Here is a 20,895-nt window from a genome sequence, read left to right on the forward strand (position 1 = left end):
AAGGGAGTAAGAAACCACGGTTACATCAATACAATTTTTCCAAAAAAGCAAAAGACCCCCCCCTAACCCATTCCTAGGAACTTCAAAAACATTGTCAAAATGAAGCTTATACTTCAGGTTGAGTCCCCGGTTGGCAGGCAGCTTGGTTTCCATAACAAAAAGCAGGGTAGGCTGGTGTTGCTTGACCAGAAGGGAGAGGTGACGGAACGCTCGAGAACTCCCTAAACCTCGAGCGTTCCAACTGCAGAGATTCATTTTTCTCGGCGGGGTCGCGTAGCGACACCCGCCGTTGGTTCATCATCAGAAACGGAAGGGACCACAGCATCATCACCAGGAGCTGCACGAGCACGCTTGAGCATACTCCTGACAGAGTCCCCAACTTGAGTGGATTGCCTAGTGAAGTGCTTACGGGTTCCCACTGAGGAAGTGGGAGAAGATCTTGTGGAAGATTCTTGGATAACAATGCCCGGGGGCCTGGATATAGGTGGTTCAGAGACAGGGAAAGCAATGCCTTTCCCTTTGGCAGTGTGAGAGATGGTGGACGTGGTCATGATTGGGATTGGAGCGGCTTGATGAGTTGACTGAGGGGGGGCGTAATTTGGGAAAATGCATGTGGACGTAACAATGTTGGTGGAGTGAGGAGGGGAATGGACTCGAAGAAATTGGTCAACCGCATGCTGGAGACTGTGAGCCGGGGAGGCAGGAGGAGGGATAAGCTCTTCAAACGGAGTAGCATTGGAGATGTCAAAAGGATTCTTTTTGAGTTGAGATTGAGCCGGAGCACGAAGCGAGTCAGTGTATTCAAGGAGAGGAGGGGAAGGAAAATTGTCACAGCGGAGAAGGTAACGAGAACATTTGTTGTAAGTGTGATCCAGACGACCACAGAAGTAACAGAAATTTGGGAGGCTTTCGTATTTGAAACTTATCCATTTGGGTTCATGGATGGACCTAAAACGGATAGTCATACCTCGGCGCAGAGGCTTGGTAATGTCAAGCAAGACTCTGATCCTAAGGAAAGGACCAGAGTTCTCAAGCAGGGAGAGAGGGTAGATTTCAATAAGGTCCCCCAGTTCATCAGCTATGAACTGGGCCAACTGAAGACTTCTGCGACCGAAGGGGATACGGTGGGCTTGAATCCAGAATGGGGTGTATCTGATACTTTCAGGGGTGGGGGTTAGGGAAACATCAGGGTGAGTGAACACTATAAGAAATTTGTCAAAGTGCCAGGGTTGCTCTTCGAGGACGCGACGGCGATCCCCATCGCATTGGAATGTGGCCAGAAAAAGGCCAGAGTGATACTCAGAGATTTTGGTTGGGAAACGAAGGGTCCATGCCTCAGACATAGCCTTTTCGATCCAAGCAGGCTTAGCAGTTCTGGGGGAAAGAAGCTTGAAGATGAGGCAGAAGGCATTTGGGTCAGACGAGGAAGAGATAGAGATGTGGTCGAAATCATGGATGAGGCTTTCTTCTTCAGAAAGAGGGGTGAGAACATTGGGAGAAGAGGAGGAAGAGGCCATTGAATCAAGGGAGAGAGTCTGGGAAGTATATGAACTGAGGTTGGTAGGAGGTGACAAACAGTTGAGGCAAATCAGGAATAAATAGAGAAAAAGGAGAGAAAAGGAGCGAGGGAGATACCTGGAGATGGATGGGCGCGTCAGGCGATGAGATGAGTTGGGAGACATCGCTTCGGTTCCTGGAATAGCGATCTGCAGAGGCGGAGGGGAAATGATTACCCGGAAGTAAATGCTTGAGAAGATGGAAAGGATGGTTAGGGTGGATTCTAGTGGGAGTATTGAGAGATAGAGAAGAGGGAAGGTCTGATCGAGCATTAAATGCCCAAAAAAGGGTGCCGTCAGAATTAAATGCAACTGGGAGAGAGAGATTGCATTAAATAGATGCTGAGCGCGGGGGATACGGGGGCTATTTGCAATCATTAGGGTTGACATGGGGAAGATCAGGGAAGAAGATGCTGGAAATGTCGGGAAATGGGGTGAAAAGGGTTGAGGGAGAACCGAGATAGTAACTCTCTTACAGTTACTGTACCAGAGGCCGTCCTTGAGAAAAACTTCAAGAAAAAGAAAAACTGGTTGGGTTTTGTTGTAGGTTATTACTTGATTATATTATATGTTATATGTAGAAATAAACATATGAATAACAAAAATATATTTAAAAACAAATTACAATCTTTATAACACTTCATTTACTCGTTAATTATAAAACATTACATAATACTAATTAAAGCTATAAACTTACAAAACGAGTCTCTAAAGAGAATCCAAATACACGTAGTGAGGTTTATAAATATATATAACACCAACACTTTTTTATTCTTATAATTATATATATATATATATATATTTATATATATAAGCTGAAAAAATCACCATGGAGTTTACCGAATTCTGCATCAAGAAAAATAAAAAATAATAAACCATTAATATTATCAAAAAAGAGCATATACTGTATAAATCTAATTATTATACAATCATTAATAATTATTGAAAATATTATTTAATCATCACGTTAATTACTAACTATATTGCTTATGGTGTCCAATATAATATATATATATTTTTTTATGTTTTGGGAGATTCGAACTTGAAATTTTAATTCTCTGTAAAACAATTTTAATATTGAGTTTCTTTATATTTAAATATGTAAGATTTAATACTAAATTAAATCATAATTTTTCAGATTTTAAAATTAAAGTATAATAAAATGCAATATAAAATGTTACCTATTGCAGGAGGTGACACCACACTTGCCCGGAAGTCCAGAAGCATTGTAGCTCATGAATCCTTTGGAACCGCTTGAAACTTTGCTCAAGCAGTTGCAGACAGCCTGATGGTCGGCGGGAGTCCTGGCTGCATTGCTCAACGACTTAATATTGTTACAGCACGCATCCGGGACAGTCCCGCCGTTCCTTAGGTAATCCAAGCATGGCGCAAGATTGCTAGACACTTGGCTGCATGTTATTGCATGTGCCACTGGTGATGCTATCACCATGGCCAATACCACCAACCAAAGTACCTTCATAATTAAACTTGCCATTGTTGTATATTAGGGACTAAATAGAAAATCAAGATTATATATTTTGTGTGGAGTATATATATATTTATATAGTTTAGAAGATGTGTGTAGTGATTAGTGTATACCTTGCCCTCTCATTTTATAGGCAAATAATAAAGTAATACTATGAGTTATTATTAGTTTTTGGAAGGGTTAGTTTGTGGTGGTTGTGCTTCAATTAAAATTAATATTTAGGAATATATATATATATTTTTTTTTATTAATATCTATTCTATATAATTAATTTAAGAATATACTATTATTCAACAGAATATTTTCTAATAATTTTATAATATTATTATATATACTTAAAAATAAAAACTATGTAAATTACATAAGGATATTTTAATTAACATACATAACAACAATTCACTACCATATTTCACTTATGTTAATTACTTTATTAAATTTAATTAAAAAAGTTAATTATACATTACACTAACATCAATCTAATATATAATATATTATTTTTAATTGGACAAGTAGTATAAATTTGATTAAGCTATATTATATATAATTATATATATTTATACCTCGACACAGGAAAAAAAAAATAATAAGTGAACCATATATATATGGCTAGGGCTTAATTATATATATATATATATATATATATAATTATATATATATATAGGGTAAATACCATTTTGGACCCTCTGTTTTACAAAAGTTACCAATTGGACCCTGTGTTTTGTTAAATGACAAAATAGACCCTGTATTTTCTAAAATAGTACAAATAGGACCCTGAATTGATTTTTTATCAAAATAAAGTTTAATTATAATCCGATCTAAAAGTGTTATGACAAAACTGTTTACATTTTTTGTATCTGTTCGTATTAAGCATTGTCTTCAAGTTGGCTGTATTAAAAAAAAAATTGTCAAAAATTAAGCTTAGGGTCCTATTTTTACTATTTTAGAAAATACAGGGTCCATTTTGTCATTTAACAAAACACAGGGTCCAATTAGTAACTTTTGCAAAACACAGGATCCAAAATAGTATTTACCCATATATATATATATGCAAGGGAATGAGAATTGAGAAGTACCTATTAATTGGTACAATTTTCCAATATCAGTCCAACAAAGATTAATTAATTAATGTTCTCAAATGATATATATGAGAATGATTAATTAATTTTACACCCATATATATTCTATCTTAGCTTCAAAGAAAATATTATATAAATATCTATATATCACTATATGTATATGTCACATCTTTGAAAAGTCTTATATTTTATTTTATTATTAATAATAAAAATTTATGAGGACTGAAAAATTGGTCTTATCATGAGGAAACAATAATATGAGGAAAAAAGAAGATGCATCTTAATAGTTTTTAAAAAATTTAAAATAATTTAATTAAATAGAGTTTTAATGAATTGGCCATTAATTTAATTAAATAGCTTGAATTAATTCTTAAAAAATACAATATAATTAATTATTTTTTTTTTTATTTATAACTAACTAATAAAACTCATTTTTCAGGCCAAAAATCAAACAATATGAACTTTTAACTGAGATTTAGAAGTACAGAAAGACAAAATATCTTTTAATTAAATCACTTTCAGCTAATACCAATTACAAATATTGACGAAGACTTGCTCAGTCTTCTCTACGAAGACTATCGTTCAGTTCAGACAGCCATGAAAAATCTTAAATTTTAATTTATTATTAATAAAAATAAATTATAAGGACCAAAAATGTATTGTCTTATCATTAAAAAAAAAAAAATGACAGTAATATGAACATTATTTTTGTTCCTACATGGTAGAGAGTTTTGGTCTTGTAGTTAATTCTTTAAGTTTAAATTTTGGTGGTAAAATTTTTTAAACTCACTGTAAAAATTCTTAATTTTAATGACAATAAAATTTGTGATTAAAGATAAAAAAAAGTTGTGGCTAATTATAAATTATCATTATTGCGTTGTGACTAAAATGTCTGTGGCTAAAAGTATTAGTCACAAAAATTACAATTTATTGTGACTAAATGTGTTTTTAGTCACAATAAATTGTAATTAAAAATTTAGTCACAAAAAATTTATGTTGTGATTAAAAAATTATCACTAAAAGTAGCAATTTTTTGTAGTGACTATTGAATTGATAACAAATTTAAGGTGTCAAATATTTTTCACAATTAACTGCTAACATAGACGACTTATGTATACACAGGGGCGGACCCACTGAAAAAAAAAATCGAGAAAAAAATGTATATGTATTTTAATTAGTTACAACATATATTTGTATTAAAAGATGATATTTATAAACATAATACTAACCTTGGTGTAATGGTTAAGGTAGTTGTTAAATAGGTTAAAGGGTAAATGTTCAAATCCCACTAACTGCACTTTATATTTTCTTTTTAAATTTATTTACGCCCCCCCTCACTTTAAATTCTGGGTCCGCCACTGTGTATACACTCTATATATATGTGACATGTTTATATATTGGTACACTTAATATTATTATTTCAAAATTATAAAAAATTATTTCAAATTTATAATATTTTTTATTTTTTAAAATATTTTATTTTTATTTTTATAATTTTAAAATAAATTTAGAAATAAAAATATTAGGTATACCAATATAAATGTGTCATGTGTATAATAGTATACACATAAGCAGTCTATGGTAGCAGTTAACTGGATATGTCACCTTAAATTTGCTAACTATTTAGTAATTTGGAAAAATTTACCGCCAAAATTTAAGCTAGAAAAGTTAAGTGTAAGTGAAAATAGTAGCCGAGAGAACTTAACTGTCAAAAACTCTATAAAAAAATTATATGTAACTAATTTTAAAAAATTTGAAATAATTCACTTAAATAGAGTTTAATTAATGAGTTAGCCATTAATTTAATTGAATGACTCAAATTAATTCTTAAAAATTACAACATAATTAATATTTTTTTTATTTATAACTAACTAACAATACTCAAAAGCTAACTCATTTTCCAAGCCCCAAATTAAATAATACAGCTCCATTTGCATCCCTTGCTTTATTAGTCTATCCTTGGTCTTCAATCAGTTCCATGCTGCTAACCAAGTGATAAATTTATGTTTTGAAACACTATATCTCATCCAGATGTTAGAAGCATACCATTGTTGCTTACTATTGTGTGGTTGCACATCTTGCTATAGTGTAGTTGTTCAAAATTTCCAGCTGAAATTTAGAAGTACAGAAAGATAAAAAATCTTCTACTTGAATCACTTTTAGTCAATACCAATTGGATTGACGAAGACTTGCTCAGTCTTTTCTACGAAGACTATCCTTCAATTTAGATAGCCAATTATTCTTTCGAGAGTTCTTTGGACAGTTCCTCAAGTGCTTCTGAGATCAGTAGTGGTTCTCTAGAATCTGAGATTCAACACTACCATTATTCTGAGCAAATAGGTGAAGCGTTTTACGGTTGCTTCATATGAGAACTGAACTAGAAGTGGAGATAGTTCCTCCCAAAGTCGTTGACTTATATTGTCTAAAAGAGTGTGATTTAGAAGTCCACACATACTCTGGAAGAGTTATAGAAAATATATGATCATAGATAATATATGGTGATATTTTAAAAGTGATAACAATAATTTTATGAGATATATTATAACCAATTAAAATAATTATGGATCATATGTGCATGAGGGAAAGACATATTCATGTTGCACTCTTTTTCTCTTAGCTCATGTTTTTTCCCACTAGATTTTCCTGATAAGATTTTTAATAAGGCAACTTGCAAATAATTACGAATATGAAATATATATTGCACTCTGTTTTCCTTATCTCAGGTTTTGTCCTACTGGATTTTCCTAATAAGATTTTTAACGAGACAACTTTGAATCATGTTAACATACTTGCACTTTATGAAGCAAGTCGAGAATGTCTGGGAGTGAGATCATTGACATAACATATTCAAGAAACATATCGATTATATTCAATAAAGACGTATTAACACAATATATGGAAAAATTATATTGTGTTCAAATTAATAAATATAATAAATATTGTGTTCAAATTAATTATTCTTAATACTATTGGGCTTATGGCTATTTTACAATTTTTTAAAGTAGAAATTACACAATATATGGACAAATTATAAGAGTTTACTTTTTTATAGTATAAATAAATAATACTATTGGATTATAGATTTTGTTTTTTTTTTTTAATTTTTTTACATTGATATAAGATTTTTTATGCCATATTTTTGTAAAAAAAGATGGAAATTTCATATTTTTAAAACAATAATAAGTTTTGCTGGACAAGTTACCGGTGCTGGAAAAGTCACCGTCGCCAAAAAAAGTCACCATAAGTAGATGTCTCAGATATAAACAAAAATAGAACTGGTTCTATAACATAATGAATAACAATAAATAATACAAAATAACTCAAATCGATTATAATTGAAATATAACCGGTTCTGTAACATAATGAATAAAAACAAATAACATAAAATAACTCAAACCGGTTATAATTAAAATAGAACCGTATATAACAGTGTTATAATGAATAAAAATAAATAACACAAAATAACTCAAACCGGTTATAACTAACAAAGAGCCGGTTATATAACATAATGAATAGTATTTTTGGGGTAGATATGGTATGAGTGTAATTGTTTGGTGGGTTAGAGCATGTTGAATGAATATTTTTGTTTGAGTTATTTTATTTAACTGGCTTTTGTGTGTGGGTTTTTATCTTAGTTGCTTTACAAAACTAATTTTTTTGTCTCAAATTTTTAACTAGTTGATAAATATAACCAGTTTCTTTATATTATATTTGAGTTATTGTGTGTTATTATTTGTATTTATTTATTTTGTTATGGAATCGGTTATTTTCATATTTATGCCTTAATATTTTTTGGGATTGATCCCCATTTTTGTTTTAAAAAAATTATAATCGGTTTTATGAGGGGTATTATGTGTTATGTTATGGAACTAGTTTTGTTTTTAATTTATGTTTCAGTATTTCAGGAACTGATTTCCTCTTTATTTTTTAATTGTAATCGGTTTGAGTTATTGCGTGTTACTTATTTGTATTCATTATGTTATATAATCGGTTCTATTTTAGTTATAACGGATTTGAGTTATTTCGTGTTATTTGTTTTTATTCATTATAATACTGTTATAGAACCGATTCTATTTTAATTATAACTGATTTGAGTTATTTTGAGTTATTAATTTGTTTTTATTCATTATGTTACAGAACTGGTTATATTTCAGTCTAACCGGTTTGAATTATTTATTTTTATTCATTATGTTATAGAGCCAGTTCTATTTTTTGTTTATATCTGAGACATTTACTTTGGTGACTTTTTTTCGACGACGGTGACTTTTCCAGCAACTTTTCTGGCGTCGGTGACTTTCCCAATGATTTTTCCGACGAACCTTATTATTACAAGTTTTATCAAATTTATTTATTGTTTTTCCCATATTTTAAACTTTAATTATTTTTTAATCCTATGTTTTTTTGTGCTATTTATTTATGCCATAAAAAAAATAAACTCTACTATATTTTTTCATATTTATAAAAAAAAACCTCTTTTTAAATAGTGCCCTTATAACAGGGTAGCATGGATTAGTTAGAGAGCGATTGTGAAAATGCCATGTTTGCTATCCTTTGTCGTGGAGGATTATCTCAAGATGGAGTCATTATTTATTAGGGGTAAGTTGAAAAATACCACTTTTATTAATCAATTAATCAAATTTACCTCTAATTTTATATTTATTTGAAACATACCTCTTTTTATATGTATTGTACCCAAAATACCCTGACATAAGAGAGTCACATGGAGAGTATCTTGAAGTGACAGGGGCAAAATTAGTACAATGTTTAAAAAAAGAGGTAAAATTGATAGACTTTAAAAAAGAGGGTAAAAACTAAAGAGAACAATATAAAAAGGGTATAGAGTGTAATTTCCTCTATTTATTGAAAATCATGAAGTTTTATCCAGGCCCGACTATGGACTAAGGCGGGCTAGGCCCGTGCTTAGGGCCTACTCAAACCTAAGACCCAAAATTTTCATATAATATATTTTTTGCATTAAAAAAATGGTATCTTTGAAAATTTTTGTAAAAAAGGTCCAATAATACTCACATTTTACTTTAGATAAAACACACTCAATTTTTTTTTTGAGTCTATTATTACTCAAGGTCAGCTCTGGTTCTATCTTAAAACTAATTGGTGATAAATAGAATAGTCCGTATTTTTATATATGACTCAATATTTTACCATTTATTTCATGTGGGACAGTAATCTACAATATTTTCCCTCAAGAATGTGGTAATTTTTGTTTATTAATCTTGAACCGTATTAGATCAGTGGACAAGATGACTATGTATATATATGTGCGGATCGGGCAGGGTCACATGCTCGCTAGGAATCGATATGTCTCTGATAACATGTTGAGAATCACGAAGTTCTTAAAATTAATTGGTGACACGTGAAAGTAACTCATATTCTTATATATGACTCAATATTTTATGTGGAATAGTGTCCTAAAACGGCTTTAAGCATAAACGAGCTAAACCGATACTTAGAACCCACACTTTTTGGGGGCCATAATAAAAAATAAAAAACCTCATTATTTATCGAAAATTATTTTTATGTTCTATATAATTCAAATTAATTACATATCCTTACTCATATATATATGTGTACTAGATAGATGTTACGTGTCAAGTCACGTATGTTAATTTTATTTTAGTTTTTAGTTTTTTTTAATATCATAATTTTAAAATTAATAATATTCAATATAGTGATAATCATTGAAATTTGAAAGCATAATAGTGATTTAAATAAAAACAAAAATTACTATTATTAGATGTGGCTATATAACAAAATTCTTGGTTTATGAGAAATTATTGGGTGACTTTTTTTTAAAAGTAAAAAAATAACAAATTATTAGATGTTGTCACGTAAAGGGTCAGCATCCATGTAGTTAGTTAAATCTAAATATAATTAATCCACCTATAAAGTGTTGCAATTAAATATAAATTTGTTCATATTGTTTATTTTTTTTATTAAAAATTATTTTCAAATTTTGATATTTAGAATTAGTTAAATTTTAAATATTATTTTAAATTAAATTTGAATGTTTTGATAGTTTAACCAGATTAGCATTTTCATTAATAACGAAGATAAATTTAGGACGAATAATAATTTTTTTTTAATTACTATTACAAAGTATAATAGTAATTTTTGTTTTTATTTAAATCACTATTATGCTTTCAAATTTCAATGATTATCACTATATTAAATATTATTAATTTTAAAATTATGATATTAAAAAAAAATTAAAAGCTAAAATAAAATTAACTTTCGTGAATTGGCACTTAACATTTTTCTACTACTAAAAATATATTTATAGTAATTAAAAACAATTACAATCTTTATAACACTTCATTTACTCATTCATTATAAAAAAAATACATAATACTAATTAAAGCTATAAACGCACAAAACGACTCTCTAATGAGAATCCAAATACACGTAGTGAGGTATATATATATATATAGACTATCGTCATATTATTATATATAACACACCAACACTTTTTTATTCTTATAATTATATATATAAGCTGGAAAAATCACCATGGAGTTTACTGAACTCTGCATCAAGAAAAATAAAAAAAATAATAAACCATTATTATTATTATCACAAAAGAGCATATAGTGTATAAATCTAATGATCAATGTCCAATATAATATTATATATGTTTGGGGGAAAATTCGAACTTAGAGACTTTTTCAGTGAGAAAAAGTTTTCTTATGAAATTATTAAGCTATGTCTACGAACACAAATGTGTGCAATATTATAATTTAATATCGAGTTTCTTTAAATTAAAAAATTAAATCATAATTTTACTTGATAAAATGTATTATATATATAAAATGTTACCAATTTAGTTGGTGAAGGGGCTAATTTTGCAAGGAATGCTGACACCACACTTGCCGGGAAGTCCAGCGGCAAGATTGTAGTCGAATCCTTTGATTCTACCTGCAGTTTCTTTCAAGCAATTGCAGGTAGCTTGACGGTTGGCGGGAGTTCTGGCTGCATTGCTTAACGACTTAAGACCGTTACAGCACTTAGCCGGGACAGTCCCGCTCCCGCCAAAAGTTAGGTAATTCAAGCATGGGTCAAAGTTGCTATCCACTTGGCTGCATGTTATGGCATGTGTCACTGGTGATGCTATCACCATGGCCAATACCACCAAGCAAAATACCTTCACAATTGAACTTGCCATATTTGTTGTATACTAGGGACTAAATAGCAAATCAAGATTATGTATATGTATATATTTTGTGTGGAGTATATAACTATATATATATATTTATAGCTTAGAAGATTTGTGTAGTGATGATAGTGTGTACCTTGTCCTCTCATTTTATAGGCAAATAATAAAGTAATACTATGAGTTATATTATTATAGTTTTTGGAAGGGTTAGTTGGTGGTGGTTGTGCTTCTATTAAAATTGATATTTAGGAGAATATATATTTTTTTATAATATCTATTGGGGTTTTTTTATTTTTATACTTTAAAATAATTTTTTTTGTATTTTTATTACGGAATTCTACATAGAAACTCCTATTGCAACTAGCGCTGCAACTTAATTAAATTGCAACAAGAAATCACACAAAAATTCTATTGCAACTAGCGCTGCAACCACTTTAGAAACCCAAAACGTAAATTTGAAAAAATAAAAAATAAAAAAAACAGTATATAAGGTAACTTTTTTTTATATAGAAAATGTGGTTATTTAACAGAATTATTGATTTAACGGTATTTTTTTATTTTCTATGTTAACTTTAACAGAATATGCTATTATTTAATAGAATATTCTTTATATAAATTTTATAATATTATTATATATATTTACAAATAAAAAATATATATAGATATTTTAAATTATATAAAAAAATTTTTAATTTTATTTTAAAATACTTAAAATATTATAATTAACTACATTTTTAATTTTGTTGGTTTAACTTTGAATAAAAATAAGAGACAATTTTACTTAATCGAACACACAATTCACCACGATATCTTACTTATCACCTAATTAAAAAAAAACTAATTATATATACATTACATACATAACATCTACATAATACATATATATATCATTTCTAATTAGACTTGTCAAGTAATATAGGTTTGATTAATTAGGCTATACTTTTATATATAATTATACATTTATACCTCAACATAAGTAATATATAAGAAAAAAATTAATAAGTGAACTATATATGATTAGGGCTTAATTATATATATCTTTATATATTAAAAGTGCTTATTTAACGGTATTTTCTGGTTTAACAGAATATACTTAAAAATAAAAGAATATTCTGTTAAATTTAACGATTCCGTTTGATCTCCCGTTAACAAATAAACCCAATAATTAAACCCAAAAAATTAAACAATCTTTTAAATAGTATTAATGTAACGTCCCCGCTTCAAGCCTCCATTGGGTCCTTACACCCACGAAATGAATGGCTCTTATACACGAGTACGTCACTCTGGCTACTTCATGGACTGATGACTGACCCTACAGACCAACACAAGTGTTTCCAGCGTGCTTTGTCCTCACTCACACGCTTCCTGCGAAAACTTCCCAGGAGGTCACCCATCCTTGAAATTGCTCCAGGCTAAGCACGCTTAACTGTGGAGTTCTTTCGAGATGGGCTACCGAAAAACAAGATGCACCTTGTTGACATAGGTAGTACCAATCAATCCATTTAAGCCATCTTCAACTGTGTAGTCCCATACCTACACAGTCTCAGAATCATCCCACTTGACCTTCCCTGTGCGATGTGGGATTGCACGGCTACCGGTATTTCCCCTTACGGATCACGGGACTGCGATCGTCACAATCACCCCCTTACGGGTCCGACGTCCTCGTCGACCACACTTCCGCCGGGTCGAGGCTCGATACCATTTGTAACGTCCCCGCTTCAAGCCTCCATCGGGTCCTTACACCCACGAAATGAATGGCTCTTATACACGAGTACGTCACTGCAGCTCTTCATGGGTGATGGCGACCCTGCTGTACCAACACAAGTGTTTCCAGCGTGCTTTGTCCTCACTCACACGCTTCCTGCGAAAACTTCCCAGGAGGTCACCCATCCTTGAAATTGCTCCAGGCTAAGCACGCTTAACTGTGGAGTTCTTTCGAGATGGGCTACCGAAAAACAAGATGCACCTTGTTGACATAGGTAGTACCAATCAATCCATTTAAGCCATCTTCAACTGTGTAGTCCCATACCTACACAGTCTCAGAATCATCCCACTTGACCTTCCCTGTGCGATGTGGGATTGCACGGCTACCGGTATTTCCCCTTACGGATCACGGGACTACTGACTGTCACAATCACCCCCCCTTACGGGGTCCGACGTCCTCGTCGACCACACTTCCGGCTGGGTCAAGGCTCTGATACCATTTGTAACGTCCCCGCTTCAAGCCTCCATTGGGTCCTTACACCCACGAAATGAATGGCTCTTATACACGAGTACGTCACTCCGCTCTTCATGGACTGATGACTGACCCTACAGACCAACACAAGTGTTTCCAGCGTGCTTTGTCCTCACTCACACGCTTCCTGAGAAAACTTCCCAGGAGGTCACCCATCCTTGAAATTGCTCCAGGCTAAGCACGCTTAACTGTGGAGTTCTTTCGAGATGGGCTACCGAAAAATAAGATGCACCTTGTTGACATAGGTAGTACCAATCAATCCATTTAAGCCATCTTCAACTGTGTAGTCCCATACCTACACAGTCTCAGAATCATCCCACTTGACCTTCCCCAGGCGATGTGGGATTGCACAGCTTACCTGGTATTTCCCCTTACAGATCACGGGACTACTCACTGTCACAATTAATAATCTCTTTTTAAATTAAAAAAATCATCTTACCCACATCTCTCTCTAACAAACTTATCTTGGAAGAATATTAATAATTTTTTTTATATTATTGGTGCTTATTAGTAATTTGCAAAAAATGTGAAAGTCTATAAATATATAGTTGTGTAGCTATTATTAGATATGAAATGAGATAATATAACTTTTTTCAATTAGAAGATTAATGTACATTTTACTATTAATAACATACATTATTATAACACAACTATATTTTACTTACTAAATATACTGACACATATTTTATTTTTATAAAACAAATCGTTCAAATAATTATACTATTTTTTTTAGGGAAATAATTATATTATTTTAATTATTAATTAAAATAAAAAACTAAAATATTAAATAAAATTAACATTACGTAGTTTGGCACGTAACAATCACCTAATATATATATATATGCATGGGAATGAGAATTGAGAAGTACCTATAGATACGTTGAAGCACATGTTATTAATTGGTACAATTTTCCAATCTCAGTCCAACAAAAGATTAATTAATTAATAATGTTCTCAAATGATATATATATGAGAATGATTAATTAATTTTACACCCATATTCTATCTTAGCTTCAAAGAAAATATTATATAAATATCTATCACTATATGTATATGTCACATCTTTGAAAAGTCTTATATTTTATTATTTTATTATTAATAATAAAAATTTATGAGGACTGAAAAATTGGTCTTATCATGAGGAAAAAAGAAGATGACAATAATATGAACATTATTTTTGTTCCTATTAGTAGAGAGTTTTGGTTTCGGTATAAAAATTATATGTACGATTTTTAATAAATTTGAAATAATTTAATTAAATAGAGTTTTAATGAGTTGGTTATTAATTTAATTAAATGACTTAAATTAATTCTTAAAAATTACAATATAACTAATATTTTTTTTTTATTTATAACTAACTAATAATATTCCAAAACTAACTCATTTTCCAGGCCACAAATCAAACAATATGGCTCCATTTGCATCCCCTGCTTTAGTGTATCGATCCTTGGTCTTCAATCGGTTCCATGCTGTTAACCAAGTGATAAATTTATGTTTTGGAACACTATATCTCAATCCAGATGTTAGAAGCATACCATTAATTGTTGCTTACCATTAAGTGGAAAATAGAGTAGTTGTTCAAAACTTCTAACTAAGATTTAGAAGTATAGAAAGACAAAAAATCTTTTAATTGAATCACTTTCAGCTAATATTAGGATTGACGAAGACTTGCTCAGTCTTCTTTACGAAGCTTATCGTTCACTTCAGACAGCCAGTTCTTCTTCAAAGAATTCTTCAGACAGTTCCTCAAGTGCTCCCAAGGTCAGTAGTTGTAACACCCCAATACTTAGGCTGTTAGAAAATTAATAATATACCCAAGATCTATTTGTATATAACATAGAACACAATAGTAATATATAATAATTAGGTATGTGTACCTGATTGATCCATAGCAATTATCTCTGTTTGATCCAGAGCAGTTACTCCACTTTGATAGTGCAACACTATCAACTAAGTCTTCCTCCCTAGATCTCTAAATCAGAAGCAGTTTATTTATCTGATTATCAAAAGGTATACAATTGTGATGAGACAATATGTATTTATAGAGTTAGGGAGGGGACTTAGCTACAAAACCCTAGTTGGACTGGGCCTGCTCATCAAAGGCTTCAGTTAACTAGAAAAGCCCACACTTTTGCTTCACCTAGACTTTACACACAGATGCTAAGCCCATTAACAAGTGATCACCAACAATATGGGCTAACACAGCAAAGAACTATCCAATCAACCCAAGTTTTAATAAAACCAATAAAACTTAATGTAAGCCCAAATAAAAGTCTAACATTCTCCCACTTGGGCTACATTGATTTTAATACATATATATTATATATCAAAATAATTTTATTTGAAAACAACTCATGGGTTGAACAACAAGAAAACATTTGTGGCCACTTTAAAAAATGATAGTTCTCTGATAGCATCTCAACATACCGGTCCAATTTAACCTTTGATAATGAACTATGACAATCATATTGTTTTTAACTCAACAAAAGACATTCATAATCACAAATACCAAAGTATTAAATCGACATGGTCAATAAGTCTAGTAGTGTGGTAAGGAATTATGTTCAACATGTGATCAATTTAAAAATAACATAATATCCTTATCAGTCCTCAATTTCACTGATACCGTGATGCTTAATAAATAAGCCAGTGAAATTAAACATACACTACTTAATAAATAAGTAAGTGTCACTAAACTTGCTTAAAACATTAAGCCAACAACATATCATTGTTATTAAGCAAATATACTTAAAATACAATGATCACAACAAGATATGAACTACATGCTTTCAATTCAATTATTCTCGAGAATATAACAAAGCCTAACTGAAAGCATAAACATCCAATAATCAAAAAATATTGGCCCACAAAGTAGTTCATAACATTAACAAGTAAATTACATATAAATGTAATCTCAAAAGATAAAGCAAGAAACTCCCACTAACCCAAAGGAGCAAAAGATTATAAAATGGCTATATCAAAAACATGTTTATCAAACAATATGGCACTTAATCCTTTGGTTAGAGGATCTGCAAACATCAACTTAGTCTTTCAATATTCTATCACAATGTCTCCTTTCTTAACCAAGTCTTTAATAGTGAGATACTTTATTTCCTTATATTTAGAAGCACTACTAATCTCATTATTCTTTGAAAAGAAAACAACAATACTATTATCACAATAGATTAGTATAGGAGAGGAAATAGGATCAACTAGTCGTATCTCTAAAAAACAAAAATTCTTTAACCATAGAGCTTGCAAAGATGCACCATAACGTACGACAAATTCAACATATATATATAGTAGATGATACGATTAAAGTCTATTTAACACTTTTCCAAGAAATAGCAGCACCAACAAAAGTGAAAATATAGCCAGAAGTTGACTTTAAATCATCTACACAACCACCAAAATCTGAATCTGAATAACCAACAACTTAAAGATTGTTGACATGCTTATACACAAGCATAAAACTCTTCGTTCTTTGCAAATATCTCAAAACTTTATTGGCTGCAACCCAATGATCATGGCCAGGATCAGATAAATATCTCCTAAGAACATCGACCATGAAAGCAATATCAGGTCTAGTGCAAACCTAAGCATACATCAAACTCCCTACTGCACTTGCATATGGGATATTCTTCATTGCTTCTCTTTTTAAGTCGTTCTTAGGACAATGTTGCTTAGTAAATTTGTCCCTTTCAAAATAGGAACGAAACCAGCTTTACACAAATCCATGTTGAACCTTTTGAGCACACGATTATTGTAAGCTTCTTGAGGTAAGCCAAGAAATTTTCAATTCTTATCATGATGAATCTCAATCTCCAAAACTAAAGATGCCTCTCTGAGATCTTTCATATCAAAATTGGTAGATAGAAAACTTTTGGTCTCATTTAGTAATAACAAATCACTGCTGGCAAGTAAAATATCATCTACATAAAGAACAAGAAAAAATATGATGACTCCCACTGATCTTCATATAAATACACTAGTCAAACTTGTTCTCGATGAAACCCAACAGTGTCACAACCTTATCAAACTTCAAGTACCACTGGTGAGATGCCTGTTTGAGACCATAAATGGATCATTTCAATTTGCAAAACAAATTGTCATTTCCATTTTCCTCGAAGCCTTCAGATTGAGACATAAAAAATTTGCTCACTCAATTCTCCATTCAGAACAATAGTTTTAACATCCATTTGATGCAACTCTAAATCAACAACTAAGTCCATAATAATTATGAATGAATCTTTAGTGGAAACATGTGAGAAAATTTTGAGTGTAATCAATACCTTCTCTTTGAGTAAAGCCTTTAGCCACTAAACACGCTTTAAACCTTTCAATCTGTCCCTTTTTATCCCTTTTAGTTCTTAAAAAATCCATTTGCAACCTATTGGTTTGAAACCATCAGGTAATAGAACTAACTTTCACATATACATTATTTTTGTCCATGAACTTAATCTCATCATCCATAGCTTCCATCCATTTTGAAGAATGTGGACAATTAAGTGCTTCACTATAAGTAAGAGTTTCCACAAAATGACCAAGATCACATTCACCTTCTCCAAGGTAAATAAATTTATCATCACACCTTATTGACATCTTTTGTCTTTGAGATCTCCATATAGGAGGTACTTCTGGAATAACCTCTATTTATTGACCATCATTTTGAATGACATATTCCACAATTAGATTTCTCTGATAACAAGACCCTCATCAACAACAAAACCTTCTTCAATAATAGGTTCCTCATCAATAGTAGGACCCTTGTCATCTTGGATAGTAGGAGCAATATATTCATCAGCAATGGGAGTGTTATCAACTAGAGTAAGAATAAGACTGCTATTATTATCATCTCTTGAAAAAGACTTAGGAATAAAATTTCCTTTAGATGACTCCCCCATTTCAAGAGATGGTGAAGTAATATTTTCAGCAACATCAAAATTTAGCAGTCTGAGATTCAACAATTCGCGTACCACGAGTAGGACAGTAAAAGCGATATCCTTTTGAGCGCATTGGATAACCAATGAAATAACAACGATTTGTTCTCGAATCTAACTTTTACAAATTAGGATCATAAATCCGTACTTCAGTTGGACAACCCCATACATGAAGATGATTTAGACTAGGTTTTCTCTCAATCCACAACTCAAAAGGATTTTGGAAACAGATTTACTGGGAACACGATTTAAAATATAAGTTGCAGTCATGAGTGCTTCACCCCATAAAAACTCTGGAAGATTTGTTCTACTTATCATGTTTCTGATCATATCCATGAGAGTGTGATTTCTCCTTTCAGCAACGCTATTTATCTCAGTGAACCTGACATATTGTATTGAGAAACTACACAATTTTCTGGAAAATATCCAGCAAAAGGCCTCATGTGTTGTTTAGATTCTGAATAACAACCAGAATATTCTCCTCCGCGATGAAAATGAACAAATTTTATGACTCTGCCCAATAATTTCTCAAGAACATTTCGAAAGATTTTGACTTTATCAAAAGCGTTGGATTGTCTTTGATCAGGTAGGTGAGACCATAAGAAGAAAGAACAATAAAATATCGATAAAAGTTATAAAATACTTGTTTTTACACAACATGGTGGAATAAGGTCCACTGATGTCATTGTGGATAATCTCTTATAAAGAGTGACTATAGTTAGCAGTCTGCTTTCTCATTTTAGTCAATTTTTCACAAGTACAATCAGCACAAGTATTCCAACCAGAAACATCAACAGGAGGAAGAATTTTAGCTAGAAGGAATCGATCAATTCTTTCTTTAGAAATATGACCCGATATATCGTGCCATAATAATAAGGATGTTATCTTAATATAAGATTTATTATCCACAATATTCACAATATTGAAAAAGGAAGCTAAGGAAGTCAATGATAATTTGAAAAGAATATCAGAGTAAAAACAGTTTCCAATTATTCGGAGTCAAACATAATGTCAACACTATAATTGGCAAAACGAAAAAAAAAAATCATTGTTTAACTATAAGCGGAAGCGAAACTGAATTACTTTAAAAGTAAGAATCAAGAAAGTACTGTTCAAGACAATCTGAACACTAAACTGTAATTCAAGAATAAATATGCCAACATAGATAACATCATCGCTAACATAAGTGCCACTTTAAGCTTTGACTCCTTCTCACTTATCTTCATGAAATCCCTTAGCCTCTGGTTGTTGTTGTTTCTCATATTTTCTTTATCCTTTGTTGGGCTTGAGTTGAGAAACAAAGTGAGAAGACTCATTCTTTTCATTTTGTTAGCTTGCTTGTTTCAGCTACACACTGAGAAATTAGATCACTAAAACTCCATGTTTTATTATAAGTGTTGTAGGTTGTCTTGATAAGACTAAAAGAGGCAGGAAGTGCATGAAGAGCTCGATGAATAATGAAAGAGTCAGGAAGAGGAATATTATGATCTTTCAACTTGTACTGAACATTAAAAAAATGCAGAATAAAATCTCGCACTCCTTTTAATTCCTCATACTTAATGGTTGTCATTTCATCCATAAGATGTCCAGCTTTAGCGATTTCACTAGTGTGAAATAGTTTTTCTTTGCTTTGAAAAACTCATTAGTATTTGAGGTGTTTGGCAAACCATCAAAAGATGTTCAGGAATTAAACGGTTCATAGCAATGAAACTAAGATGATTTGAATTTTTCCAATGTGCATGAAGAATTTTTTTTTTTTTTTTTGGGCAACAATTCTGATATTAGTATAAGATCAGCCGATTTTTCTTCTCGAAGGCATAAGTCCAAATCTATTATGCCTAAAGCAATTTTCACATCTCGTTTCCATGTCTTAAAGTTGAAGCATTCAGAATTCAGATGAAAACGTTATTGTTGTTCGCAAAAAGGAGACCGAAAAATCCAAAAAATTAAAACTTGAATAAGCAATATGAGCAATGCATTAGAAAATATTGTAGAGTCAACTGGTCATTATAAACTCCCCTTTGGGGTGAGAATATAACACACACATGATCTACCTTCATGAAGTTTAACAACAAAGAAAAAATACATATCATTTAAGAATTTTATTACCTTTGGGCAAATAAATTTCTTAAAAATATGTATTAATTCAAGCAAAAAATAATAATAAATTTATATATTTAAATTATTACCTTTGGGCAAATAATTAAAATATACACATTTAATATTAACTCACTTCATGGAATGTGAACTAATATATATAACTACTACCTTTGGGCAAATAATTACACATATAGCCAACCAAAATAAATATTTTCTATAACATATGAAATTTGGTGATAAAATAATCATTAAAAATTTAATAATTTTTTAACCAAATTTCTAAAAAGTTATATATAAATTGCTTTTGATAATAAAAAATAAAGTGTCCAC

General features: G+C 31.1%; 3 protein-coding genes across 3 annotated transcripts; all 3 read right to left on the minus strand.

The window, feature by feature from the left end:
- Window positions 1-251: 251 nt before the first annotated feature.
- LOC133029195 (uncharacterized) lies at window positions 252-1,517 on the minus strand. The gene has a single exon (XM_061101684.1). The coding sequence runs from the start codon at window positions 1,515-1,517 to the stop codon at window positions 252-254; it is 1,266 nt and encodes a 421-aa protein (XP_060957667.1).
- Window positions 1,518-2,146: 629 nt separating this feature from the next.
- On the minus strand, window positions 2,147-3,220 carry LOC115697122 (non-specific lipid-transfer protein 1-like). The gene is made up of 2 exons (XM_030624029.2): window positions 2,738-3,220; window positions 2,147-2,402 (listed from the first exon to the last, which is right to left on the minus strand). The coding sequence occupies exons 1-2, from the start codon at window positions 3,049-3,051 to the stop codon at window positions 2,393-2,395; spliced, it is 324 nt and encodes a 107-aa protein (XP_030479889.2). The 5' UTR covers window positions 3,052-3,220; the 3' UTR covers window positions 2,147-2,392.
- Window positions 3,221-10,956: 7,736 nt separating this feature from the next.
- On the minus strand, window positions 10,957-11,298 carry LOC115697667 (non-specific lipid-transfer protein 1-like). The gene has a single exon (XM_030624758.2). The coding sequence runs from the start codon at window positions 11,296-11,298 to the stop codon at window positions 10,957-10,959; it is 342 nt and encodes a 113-aa protein (XP_030480618.1).
- Between the last annotated feature and the right edge of the window lie 9,597 nt (window positions 11,299-20,895).

The sequence above is a fragment of the Cannabis sativa genome, chromosome 7 (assembly GCF_029168945.1).
Source record: "Cannabis sativa cultivar Pink pepper isolate KNU-18-1 chromosome 7, ASM2916894v1, whole genome shotgun sequence".
Taxonomy (NCBI): domain Eukaryota; kingdom Viridiplantae; phylum Streptophyta; class Magnoliopsida; order Rosales; family Cannabaceae; genus Cannabis; species Cannabis sativa.